We start from the raw sequence: 12,117 nt of genomic DNA, 5'->3' as shown, positions 1-12,117 counted from the left end.
CCTCCCTCGCACCTTTCCTCGACGCTGACTCTTTGATCACTAGAAAAGGCGAGGCTTGCCTTCCTGCCAGGTGAGCAAAAAGCCGGAGACGGCCCCTGGAAGAGGGAGGCCATGCTGCTCCCGCCCACCCTGCGCTCTGCCAGCCGGTCACCCCCCCCCCCGCACCTGCCCTCCCAGGCACGCAGGAGGGGAGCCAGGCTGGAGGGTGCCCGCAGCAGCCACGAGGACCCAGGAGCACTGGATCCCAGGGCACCGCAGCCAACCGTTGTCTGTGACGACAGACAAAAAACCCACCGCAGAAATTTCAGTAAGAAACAAGTACATACAATCTTGGTACAAAAATCGATGCGAGATAGGTATGGGTTGGCATGTTCATTCCAGTGGTTATTTTAGTAGAGGTTTCACCCTGTGGTCATCTTGGGTGTGCATGAGGATGCAAAGGTAGGGCCTGGCCCCGCGACTCTCCCCACCTCAGGTCCTCGGGTCTGCCCCGCGCACTGGCCAAAGCCAGGAGGGTCTGGGCAGAGCACAGCGTCCAGTGCCACACTTGTTCTGGCTCTCGCCTGATTTTCCCCTTGCTCTCCTTTCTCTCTTCCAGGCCTCCAGTGCCACACTGCCCTGGCACTCGGCTACTGTGTGGGAAAGGGCCTGGGAGTGTTTACGCTGAGCCTGATTAGCACAAGGGACCGGGGAGACCCTGTGGAGCTGAGCTTGAAGTTGTCAATAAGGCTCTCAAGAGGGACTGACATCTGGATGGGGCATCTGGAGAGTGGATTCTCAGACTGGCCTTCCAGTGGACTAGGCCCCACCGAAGGGCACATAACCACACCGCAATGCCAACCCGAACTGCACTCAGAGTACGTGATCGTACATTGTACGTACACAGGTCATGTTACAGTAGCTACAGCCACCATTTAGAACCCAAATCAGCAGAAGACGTTTCTGGAAGGGAGTATGTGTCACAGGCAGTTAACAATCCTGGTGTGTGATAGTAGGAAGTAGACAGCCTGGTCACTTCTGCCAGCGCCGTCTGCTGGGTCTGGGAGCGGCCCTGCCAGGGAGTCCCAGGGCCAGGCACTGGGCCCACGAGCCCCTGGGGCCACCAGGTGAGGTGGCCCGCACACAGCCTGGCCCGATCTCGGAGTCCAGGCTTTTCTCTATAGGTGTGCGGAGCAGGGCTTCTCTCTCTCCCGTGGTGACGGGCCAAGGAGGAGCAGAAGTTCCTGGCAGCTGCGTTGCAGAGGACACGCCAACCCCGCGGCTCCTCCTGCCACACAACTGTGCGCGTCCTGGCTTTAGGCACCAGACACAGAGCAGGACTAGGTGAGTCCCTCGCCGGGGCAGGAGGGAGAGGGGACAGGCAGGAGCGGCCCTTGAGAGGTAACAGAGCAGAGAGGAGATGAAGGTTCTGGAACAAGAAACGGCCAGTGCAAAGAGGTGGGGGGGTGGGGGGGAAGGGCAAGCTGTGGCTTGGATGTCAGAGTGAGGCTGGGCACACAGGGAGTTCTGGGCCAGAGACAGTGGGAAGCAGACACGTGGCAGGCATCGCCCAGACCACGGAAGCAGCCAGGGGCAGCGGGCACCTGGTCCGGTCAGGCTGGAGCCTTGTGGTGGCAGGACAGGGCGCTGTCGCCCGCTGCCCGCCGGGCCGGCATCCTAGGCGGGGCGCTGTCGCCCGCTGCCCGCCGGGCCGGCACCCTAGGCGGGGCGCTGTCGCCCGCTGCCCGCCGGGCTGGCATCCTAGGCAGGGCAGGGCGCTGTCGCCCGCTGCCCGCCGGGCCGGCACCCTAGGCGGGGCGCTGTCGCCCGCTGCCCGCCGGGCTGGCATCCTAGGCAGGGCAGGGCGCTGTTGCCCCCGCTGCCCGCCGGGCCGGCATCCCAGGAAGCCGCGAGCCCGCTGCCCCGCGCTGGGAGGGGCCGGGCCCGGCGTCCGGGACCCCGGCTGCCCCGGCGCCCGGCTCTGGCGGCACCTGCCCCAGATTAGATTCTCCTTTCTCATTACTGCCGTAATGGGCCCTTCAGACCTCATTCCAGCCCTAGATATTATCTGACCCGTATAATTAATTAATTATCGCCCAAATATTATAGATTATTAAAAATAGCATAACTAATAGTGTAATATCTCAAGCTGTCGACTTTAATAGTCAACATTGTCTTGGCAGAGCTTATCAGCGCGGGACACCCGGTGAGAATATTGATTCCGGGTAATTTTAGCCGTCATCCGCCATCCTGACGGGGGATTGTCAGGTCCTCCGAGCCGGGCTCATTTGAAATCGTTAAACCGCCCGGCGCTCACGCTGGGTCTTAATGTTTCCTTTTTCTCCCCTTCAATATGTTCCGGCAACAGAGAGGAAAATAAATAGAGAAATGGAAGAGGTGAGAGGGAGGGAGGGAGGGAGGGAGGGGGCGGGGCGGGGCGGGGCGGGCGGCGCGAGGGCTCCGCTCACGGGGAGGGGGGGAGGGGAGGGGGAGGGGAGGGGGAGGGGAGGGGGCCGCCCCGCCCCGCGTCTCCCCGCCCCGCGTCTCCCCGCCCCCCCGTCTCTTCCCGGGCTCCTGGCCGGCGGGCGGCCGGGCGGGCGGCCGGGGTGGCACCCGGGCACGGGGCCGGCTTGGCCGCCCGCCGGCCCCCGCCGGCCCCCGCCGGCCCCGGGGCTCCCGGGCGCGCACGTGGCGCCCTGGCCGCGTACCGAGGAGCGCACGCGGACTCACGCAGGGCGCCCCGCGGGCCCAGCGGACGGCCGGGACCCGCGAGCCTGGAGCCGGGGCTCCGGGGCGCGGGGGGGGGGGGGGGCGCAGGCCGGGGCCGCGCGGGCGCGGGGCGGGGCGGGGCCCGCAGCGGCGGGGACCCAGGCCGCGGGGAGGCGGGGCGTCGCCGGGACCCCGGCCCCGGCCCCCCAGCCCGAGGCCACGCCCCGGCGCCCGAGCCCAGGGTCCCGCCGCCCTTCTTCCCGGGCCGCCTTGGCTACCCGAGCCGTCGGGTCGGCCGCCGCTCCGGCCCCCAAGCCACCGCCCCCTCCCGGGGCCACGCCCCTCCCCGTCACGCGCCCTCCGGACGCCCCTCTTCCCGAAGAGGTCAGGCTTCCCGCCCCCGCGGGCTGACCCCGGAAGTCCCGCCACTCCCCCGCCCCCGGACCCACCGGGCCCACCTCCCGCCCCCAGCGCCCCGAGGCCACGCCCAGCCCGCTGGCCACGCCCCCTGCGGACACGCCCACGCCGCGCCCCACCCACCTGGCCCCGGGCCGCGCTCGAGTCGGGCACGGATCCTGGGGCAAACTTCTAATTATGATTCATGCGAGTGATAATAACTTAATAACTCGGGGCCGCTCCGGAGGCATTAACCTCAATTAAGCCCGTGTTCACGGCCCCCCTCCCCGCGCGCGCTGGGGACCTGGGCCGCCAGGAGGCCTCCGTGCGCTTCCACGGAGCCCCGTCGCTGTACCGGCCGGCCCGGCCCGCCCCCTCGGGTCCCGGCCCCCGCTCACCCCTCTGCCCTGCCGCCGGCCTGGCGGAGCCCGGAGCCGCGGGGAGGGAGGGGAGGCAGAGAAGCCCACCCCCCCCGGGGCGCCTGGCCGAGGAGAGCTGGGGCCGGCCAGGCTGGGTGGTAAGTGGGGGAGGCCGGTGGGGAGGGTCTCCCGTGATACCCGAGTCAGGGTGACTCGGCAGCTTCCAGAAAGGGGCCCATGCCGCTCGATAGGCAAAGACGGACGGGTTGCAGAGGGAGAAACTGAGGCAGAGGAGGCAGGTGGGAAGGGTGCTGGACGGATGGCGGGGGCTGACCGGAGCCGCCTGTTCCCAGCTCCAGGACGCAGGGGCCTCCAGGGGCGGGAGGCCGGACGCACAGCCGCGAGCCGGGCGCCGGGAGGCCCTGAGCGCCCTCCCAGCTGCAGGACGGGCCCTGCGCGCCGCCCGCGCCCGGCCGGCCCGGGGAGCACCGGGCGGGAGGAAGCCCGGCCTCGAGCAGAGGCCTCCGCGCCGCCCAGGCTGCCCAGCGGCGCCGCCCCCGCGCCCTGCGGGGCCCCAGAGGGCCGCAGAGCCGACGTGCGGATAAATTACCCGACGGGGCTCCAAACCCGCTCCGGGCTTTCCCGGTGACGGAGGGCGCGGCACCCCGGGACTCACGGGCTGCGTGCAGCCCGTGGATAAATAGAGCCCGTGGATAACGGGCGCTGGCGCTGGCGGAGGGGCAGCCAGACCAGGCCACACAAGTTCCATCTCCTGGTGAATGGGACAATGCCAGCCCGGGTGCCCCGGGATGGGTGCGGTGGGCGGGCGGGAGGGGGCGTCTCGTCTGGGCCTCCGCACACTCAGCCTGCGCGCTCCGGAGGGCCCGGGGCTTGCGGAGGGGACTCAGGGCGCCAGACACCCCGGGGGCCCGCCAGAGGGCTGACCTGGGCGCTGGCCACTGCCTCGGGGAAGCGCGGGCGGGGGGCTGCTGGGGAGGGCGGACCTCGCGGGCGGAGGGGGGCGCTGTCCGTGGCGCTGACTCCGCTGGGTGGGCGGGGGGGCGCTGCCCTTGGCCCTGACCCCGCTGGTGGGGGGGGCGCTGCCCTTGGCCCTGACCCCGCTGGTGGGGGGCGCTGTCCGTGGTGCTGACCCCCGTTGGGGGCGCTGCCCTTGGCCCTGACCCCGCTGGTGGCGGGGGGGGGGGGGGGGTCGCTGCCCTTGGCCCTGACCCCGCTGGTGCGGGCCCGCTGTCCGTGGTGCTGATCCCCGCTGCGTGGGGCTACTGTCCATAGAGCTGACCCCGCCGGGGGCGCTGTCCATGGTTCTGACCCCGCTAGGTTGGGAGGGGCCGCTGTCCGTGGCGCTGACCCCGCTGGGTTGGGAGGGGCCGCTGTCCGTGGCGCGGTCCCCGCCCGTCTCTGTCCGTGGCGCCGGCCCAGCTGCTCCAAGGGATGGGAGTCGCTTGGCCCAGTGCATAAAGTGCCACTGCGCTTGGGCTTGGGGCCTCTCCAGAGGTCAGCAGCCCGATCCCTCCCTCCCTTTTCTGGCGTGTCCTTTCTTGACGTTTTAGAAGCTAAGGGAGGTATGTCTTCGAGAAGATGGGTGATAAAAATCCAACGAGCAGAGAATTCGTTTCCAGACGCTGGAGGGCAGCCAGAGCGCGGCGGGCAGAGGTGCACAGTGGCCTCCCTGCCCCTCCTCTCTGCCTCGCCTCCTGCTCTCTCCGGGCTCAGAGGCAGCAGGATCCTGCACTTGGGCCATCACAAGGCTGGCCTGCACGGGGGTGGGGGGGGAGATGTGGCTCCGCATATTCTGTTGTGGGGGCCCAAGCAGTCTGAGACGGGGTGCACTTTGCATGAGGCAAACACCAAAATGGAAGCCATTCCTCAAGTGCCGTGCCCTGGAGCTTCCCCAGCACCGCTGCTCTACCAACTGACCACACGGCTCTCTGCTGCCCCTCCAGCTGACACTCGGGTCCCAGGAGCAGCAAGAGCGAGCCCACCGCCCCGTGCTATGTGAAAGGTTGTGACCTTGCAGCCGCCCCACCCGTGACAGAAGACAGAGGGATGCGGGAGGCCCAGGGAATCGGCCCCATGACTGATAGGAGGCTCTGAGGAGAGGAGGACAGGGCTGGGGCTCCCTCACTCGCTTTTGCCTGCAAATCTTCACAAAACCTTACTGGAGGGCAGGAGACGCTGGAAAGGACCCCACTGTGCTCTTGCTCTTCAGACTCTCTGTCGCCGGCATCCCCCCCGATCTCTGCCCTGACTGGGCTGGGCTGTCTGGGGCTTCCGTCGGCTGGCCGGCAGAAGCAGCCCCGCCCAGCCATGATCTCACCTGTCAGTGCCCACCTGGGGTCTGCAAGCGATGCTGGTGAATTGGAGATAACCCGAGATGGCAGGTGGGCAGTGATTGCACAAATGAGAGTCTAATTGACAATCAATTGTGATTAGGTGCTAAGGGATGTCTTTATAGCCTGGACGTTCTAGGTTGAGGGTAGGGAAGGGAGTCATTTCAAGTATCTGGGGGGGGGGGGTGCTATGCACCTCTGTGGCTTGGGATGAGGTAGGAGCTACCACCTAGATCCCCAGGGAAAGTGAGGGAGGTGCATTATCCAGTGTTGGGGGGGTCCCTTATGCCCCCTCCCACCTCCCACCCTGCTTCAGCCCCCCCGTAGAATGTTGAGGGGCAGGGAAGAGAGGAAGGGGGAGAATGGAGGGAAACACTGGGACCCACAGACTTCAGGAAGCCACTGTGCAGCGCATTTTCTAAGTCACACTCAACCTCCCGTCCCAGGAAGGATAGCGTGTGGTAATGCCAAGCATGGGTGTGTGTGTGTGTGCACACGCATGAGTGTGTGTGTATGTGTGCATGTTTGGGGGGACATGATCCAGTTGTAATATGTCTATCACACATGATATTAATGAATTGTACCATATACATATATATATATGTCTGCGCCATAATCTACACCTACACTACATAAAGCATCTTTTTATCTCCGTTTGTACTTCTCTTGAGTGAATGAAAATGGCCCGCGGAGGACGGTCTGAACAGACACATTTCCTCCCCGGCAGGTGTCTAAGTGTGCTGGGTGGGCATGGGAGCAGCCCGAGCTGGCTCCTGCCCAACCCCGTGCAGTGGGGATTGTGCCTGTTTGCCTGGTGCTCTTGGCACATGTTTTGTGCTTGGAGTGTGTGCCTGCAGGGGTGTGACATTCCGCCCTACACACACACACACACACACACACACACACACACACACACACACACACCCCGCTCAGAGCTCTGCGGTGAGACCTTTCCTCCCCTGCCAGCCGCTCCCCCAGGAAACCCCTCCTCATCGGGCCGCCTCCCAGGAAGAGGGGCTGGGGGACCTGACAGAGAACCCAGTGCGCCCTTCCTCCGAAGAAACGGAGAGAGACCTTGGCAGGGAGGGAGAGGGCAGAGCGAGTGCACTTGTGATCTGTGTTCCTGAGCGCGGGTCTGGGTGCTCATGAATGAATCCCTGCGTGTGTGTGCCGCGCTGGTGAATGAGTGTGTGTGTGTGTGTGTGTAAATGGGGCGTGTACATCTATATTCAAACTCAGCTGGGAAGAGGAGGGAGCGGGTGGGAAGGAGATAATTACCTTCTTTCGATGAGAGATTACCCACCCTCCTTCCCCAGAGGTGATTTATAATTTAAAGATAAAGAATAATCAAGTCCTGGCAAGGAAGGACACAGCGTTGTAGGTCTGATTAGAATCTCAGGATGGACCGGCTCGTGGGGAGGGGGAGGGGGAGGGCGCGGGGAGGAGAGAGGCGGGAGGCGGAGAGGCCTGGGCCGCCCTCCCACCCCAGCCTCCCTGAGGCTCAGCCTGTCTGAGCTTGGCCCAAATTACAGCCGATTGGTCCATTATTATTTTCCCCAACTTTTAATTTCTGCTTCCGAAGGATCATTGCCCGCGGTAATTGCAAAGGACCGTCCTTGCGCGCGGAGCAGGCTCCGGGGACTGCGGTGGAGGGGCGCGCACGCCGCCGCGCCCGCCGCCCGCGCGCACCCACTCCCGGGCCCGGGGCCGCGCTCGCCCTCGCGCCTCCCGCCCGCTGGGCCCACCGGAGGGGGTAGGCCCGGCCCTGCGCGGGAGGAGGCGGGGACGCACGGCCGCCCGCCCGCGGGAAGCCTCTCCGCTCCCCGCTCGGACCGGGCTCCACCGGACCGAGCCGCCCGGGCCGCCGCCCGGAGGACCCGGCGTGCGCCCAGTCGGGCCGCGCATTCTCCGGGCGCGGGAAGGGGTGCGTGCCGCATTCTTTCTGGAAGAAACACTCAATTCCCTGCTGGAAGGCTATCGATTTCTCCATAGGCGGCCTGACATTTGTGCGATTTTTCGGGTCCCCGTCCCGGGGGGCTGGAGCGGGGCAGGCGCGTTCCGGCCTTCCTCGTTTGGGGGGCGGAGGCGGGGAGGGCACGCCGTCCAGCCCCCTTCCCCGGATTGCACTTCTAATGGGCGCCCGGGGCCGCCGGCCCCGCCCCCACGGGGCCTCTAATTTGATGGCGTGAAGGGGGCGGGCGCCGCTCGGGGGAAGGGGGGCCGGGCTGCCGAGCGCCAGGCGCCGACGAAAGCGGCCGCAGTCGGGGAGGCCCGGCCTCGGGGAGCATCGAGAAGGGGCCGCGGCCGCCGCAGGCCCGTGACTCCCCCGCTGCGCGGGAGCCCCGGCCGCCAGAGCTCGGGATCGCCGCGGGCCGGCGCCGGAGAAGACGCGGGCGAGCGCCGTGCGCTCCGCGGAGACGTCCGGGACCGCTCGGGGCTCGCGTGCCCGAGAGCCTCGGGGCCTCCCCGGCCCTCTGCCGACGACGGACCCCGCAATCGTTTGAGATCCGGGCCGTCTCCTGCCCGCGGAGTGCCGCTTCCACCCCGCGGGGGAGCCGCACGCGCCGCGCCGGGGACCGCGCTCCGGGCGGGCGACGCGAGTGTCCCCCCGGCCCGCGGCTCCGGCCGGGAGTCCCGCGCGGGGCCCGCCTCCTCCACCCGGAACCGTTCGCAGCCAATTAGGCGAGCGCGTTAACGAGGGCGGCGGGGCCCCGCGGCCGCCCGCGGGCGCACGTGTGTGCGGCGTGCGGGCGCGCGGGCGCCTCCGGAGGGGCCGCCATAAATGCGCGGGCCGGGCGCGGCGGGAGCCTGAGGCGGCGGCGGAGCCCACGCCGGCAGCACCGGCCGAGCGGGGCGCGGCGCCCGGAGCCACGGGCCGCGCCGGCTATGGGAGCCCAGTGAGCGGCGGGGCCCGAGCCGCGCGAGCGGCGGGAGGCCGGCATGAGCGCCAACGGCCCGGCGGCTCCCGGGGACGTCCCCGCGCTGCCCCCGCCGCCGCCGCCGCCGCCGCCCGGGCCGGGCCTGGGGCCCGCGCCCGCCGCCCCGGCCGCCGCAGCTCGGGACGCTATGGAGGGGCGCGCCGACCTCCCCGGCTTCCCCCGAGCCGGGGCCCCGCCGCTGGCGGCTAGCGACACGGTGCCCGCGGCGCCCGAAGGTGCGGGAGCGGCTCGGCCCGCCGCGCCCCCGCGCCCCACCTCCTTCTCGGTGCTGGACATCCTGGACCCCAATAAGTTCAACAGCAGAAGGCGCCGCTGCGTGCTGCTTGGCCCCGGGGCGCCCGCTGCGTGCGCCCCCTGCGCCCCGGCCCCGTGCGCCCTGCCGCCCGCCGCCACGGGACGCCCGCCGCGCACCGAGGAGTTGGAGCGCCGAACCCACGCCGCCGCCGCCGCCGAAGGAGTCGGCGCCGCCCCGGGAGCCGAGCCGCAGAGTGAGTAGGAAAGGGCGGTGCAGAGCCCCGGGGCCGGGCGCCGCCGGCTCCCGCGCGCCCGGCGCCCCGGACCCCGGGCCGCGGCCGGCGCCCGGGCCCGGTGGAAAGTTCGCCGAGCACGGGGTCCGCGCCGGCCCACCCGCGGCCTCCGTCCGACCCGGACTGCAGAGCCCGCGCCGCGCGGGGCCTCCGGGAAGGCTCCGCGCCACCAGGCCCGGGGCTGCGGCGCCCGGCCAGGCCTCACCGGGGCCGCCGCGGCCTCGGAGGGAAGTGGGCGCTGGCGGCCGAGGGGAGCGAGCGGCGGCCCCGGTGACCTCCCCGCCCCCACCGCGGCTGCTCCCGCCGCCCGCCCTCCCTCCCTCCCCCTTTTTTGGGACAAATCAGACTAATTGTGACAAAACGCTGGTTATCTCTGGAAAAACAATTAAATCCCTTCGATTACAGTTAAGGGGAAATGTGCTTAGCGGCGGAAAGCGGCCGGTAATGGGGCGGCCCGCGCCCCCAGTGCGGTCGATATCCCATTACGGCGCATGCATATCTCTTTCAAGCACCTTGCAAGCTCCCCCCAACATCTAAATTATAGGGTCAAAATTCGGATAATTACTCGATTAAAACCTATTACACTTATTAGGGGCCGCTATTGATCGCGAATTGCATTCGACCCGCTCCTGATTGCTTTTTGTGCCCCCTCCCCCACCTCCCCTCCCTCCAACTTCGGCCCCGGCGCCTCTTCGGACTCGGCGAGCGGGCGCGGAGCGGGCCGGCTCGGGCCGAGGAGAGATGGCGCGCGGCGGGCTGGGAAGGGCCCCTGCCGGCTGTGCGCGGAGGAGCCGGCCTGGGGACCCCACACGCGCGCCCGCAGAACCTCCCGGGCGCCCCTCTCCAGAGGGACCGGCCGGGCGCAGCGGGGAAGGACGGCTGTGCCGGCCGGGCGGCCCTGGGCCCCCGGGCAACAGCTCTGCACGCGGCCCGGTTGAGGGCAGGCCACCTGCGGTCGTGGGGTACCAGGGCCAGTCCCCCCCGCCCCCACCTCCAGAGGAATCTGCCAGTGACAAGTTCATTGTCTGTGGCCCAGCTGCTCCACACAGACCTGCCAGAGAGCAAGGCCTCGCTCGGCACGCACGGGGCCGGGGGCCGGCTGCCTGTGGCTCGAGACCACCTGTGGGGCCGCGGGGACACGCGTGCACACACACAGTGCCCGGAGAGAGGCCGTCTCGCCTTCCAGACGCGGAGTGCTGCCCGGGCCTCCGCCTAGGAGCTGTGGGTCTGCGGCTCGGGCTCCTGCCCGGGGGGCCTCGGTGCCCACGGCCCGGGCAGCCCCAGCGGGGCGGGGGTGGCTCGCGGCCTGACGCCGGCCGCTGCGGGGCCGGGGCCGGGGCCGGGTGGGCGGCTTCCACCCCGGAGGTGCCTGCCCCGTGGGCAGGGGCCTGGCCCGCGCGCTGTACTTGGCTGGCCCCGCTCCCGCTGTAATGGGAGGGTAATATGCGCTGGAATAAATTAAGTGGCCTCTAACTGGTTTGTACACGACACGGAGGAAGTTTAATTAAGTTCGTGTCCGCCCCGGGGATCGATCGGGACTCTCGGTGGTCCCCTCGGCAGCTCAGCCCTGGCCGGCGCCCGCCGGGGGCCGGCTGGACGGGGCGGGCCGGGGAGCGGGGACCGGGTGCGGGCCGGAAGAAACGAAACTGGATGGGGAACGGGAGGCGAAAACGAAATCGCCCCGGGGGCGCCGGGGGGGCGAAGGAGGGAGCGGGCGCGGGGACGGGAGGGAGCCGGCAGGGTGGCGGGGCGCGCGCCTGACCCCATCCTCTCCTGTCCCGCCGCCCACAGGTGCCGGTGACCCCCACCAGGCCGAGGAGGCCGAGGCCAACGGCTACAGCAGCGGCGGTGGCGGGCGCAGCCCGAGCGCGGACAGCGGGGACGACGCGCCGGAGGAGGAGGAGGAGGACGAGGCGCCGGCGCGGGGCGCGGAGGAGGCGGCGGTGCGGGGCGACGGCGGCCCCGGGGCCCGCGGGTCGGGCTGCTCCGGAGCGGCCGAGGCCGCGGCGTCCCCGGGCGGCGCGGGGCCGGCCGCGGGGCCGCGAGGGAGCTCGGGGCCCGGCACGCCCGGCCCCGCGGCGGCCGCCACCGCGGCCGGGGGCACCGGGACCGCGCCCGGCGCGGCGGCCAAGCCCAAGCGGAAGCGCACGGGCTCCGACTCCAAGTCGGGGAAGCCGCGGCGCGCGCGCACCGCCTTCACCTACGAGCAGCTCGTGGCGCTGGAGAACAAGTTCAAGGCCACGCGCTACCTGTCGGTGTGCGAGCGCCTCAACCTGGCGCTGTCGCTGAGCCTCACCGAGACGCAGGTGAAGATCTGGTTCCAGAACCGCCGAACCAAATGGAAGAAGCAAAACCCGGGCGCGGACACCAGCGCGCCCACCGGCGGCGGCGGGGGCGCGGGGCCCGGCGCGGGGCCCGGCGCGGGGCTGGCGGGCGGCCTCAGCCCCCTGAGCCCCTCGCCGCCCATGGGCGCGCCGCTCGCCATGCACGGCCCCGCGGGGTACCCGGCGCACGGCCCGGGCGGGCTGGTGTGCGCCGCGCAGCTGCCCTTCCTGTCCAGCCCCGCCGTGCTGTCGCCCTTCGTGCTGGGCTCCCAGACCTACGGCGCGCCGGCCTTCTATGCCCCGCACCTCTGAAGGCCCGGCGCGGACCAGGCAGGAGCCGGCGAGGCCCTGCACACCCCGGGCCCCCCGGAGAGCTTTACCTCTGGAATGACTGCGCCCGCGCCCGCGCGGGGACTGGCCGGCTCCGCACGCCGCCCTAGCACTTTGCGGAACTTCACTCAATAAACCGCAGGAGGCCGCACCTGGGGTCTCGTGGCTCTGGTGCCTGCCCTGCGCCCTGCCCAGGTTCTGCT

At 69.7% G+C, this 12,117-nt stretch overlaps 1 protein-coding gene across 1 annotated transcript; it reads left to right on the top strand.

The window, feature by feature from the left end:
• The first annotated feature begins 8,734 nt into the window (after positions 1 to 8,734).
• LOC125345080 (NK1 transcription factor-related protein 1-like) lies at positions 8,735 to 11,896 on the top strand. Its single transcript, XM_048337322.1, has 2 exons — positions 8,735 to 9,221; positions 11,052 to 11,896. The coding sequence occupies exons 1-2, from the start codon at positions 8,735 to 8,737 to the stop codon at positions 11,894 to 11,896; spliced, it is 1,332 nt and encodes a 443-aa protein (XP_048193279.1).
• Positions 11,897 to 12,117: the final 221 nt, after the last annotated feature.

The sequence above is a fragment of the Perognathus longimembris genome, unplaced genomic scaffold (genome assembly GCF_023159225.1).
Source record: "Perognathus longimembris pacificus isolate PPM17 unplaced genomic scaffold, ASM2315922v1 HiC_scaffold_5289, whole genome shotgun sequence".
Classification (NCBI taxonomy): domain Eukaryota; kingdom Metazoa; phylum Chordata; class Mammalia; order Rodentia; family Heteromyidae; genus Perognathus; species Perognathus longimembris.
Note: the sequence above shows the minus strand (reverse complement) of the source record. Positions and strands in the feature narration are given on the sequence as shown.

Excerpts from the sequence above, each read along its gene's own strand:
- LOC125345080 (XM_048337322.1), top strand. The coding sequence starts at position 8,735 with ATGAGCGCCAACGGCCCGGCGGCTCCCGGGGACGTCCCCGCGCTGCCC. Across the intron at positions 9,222-11,051 it reads CCCGGGAGCCGAGCCGCAGA|GTGCCGGTGACCCCCACCAG; the intron begins GTGAGTAGGAAA and ends CGCCGCCCACAG.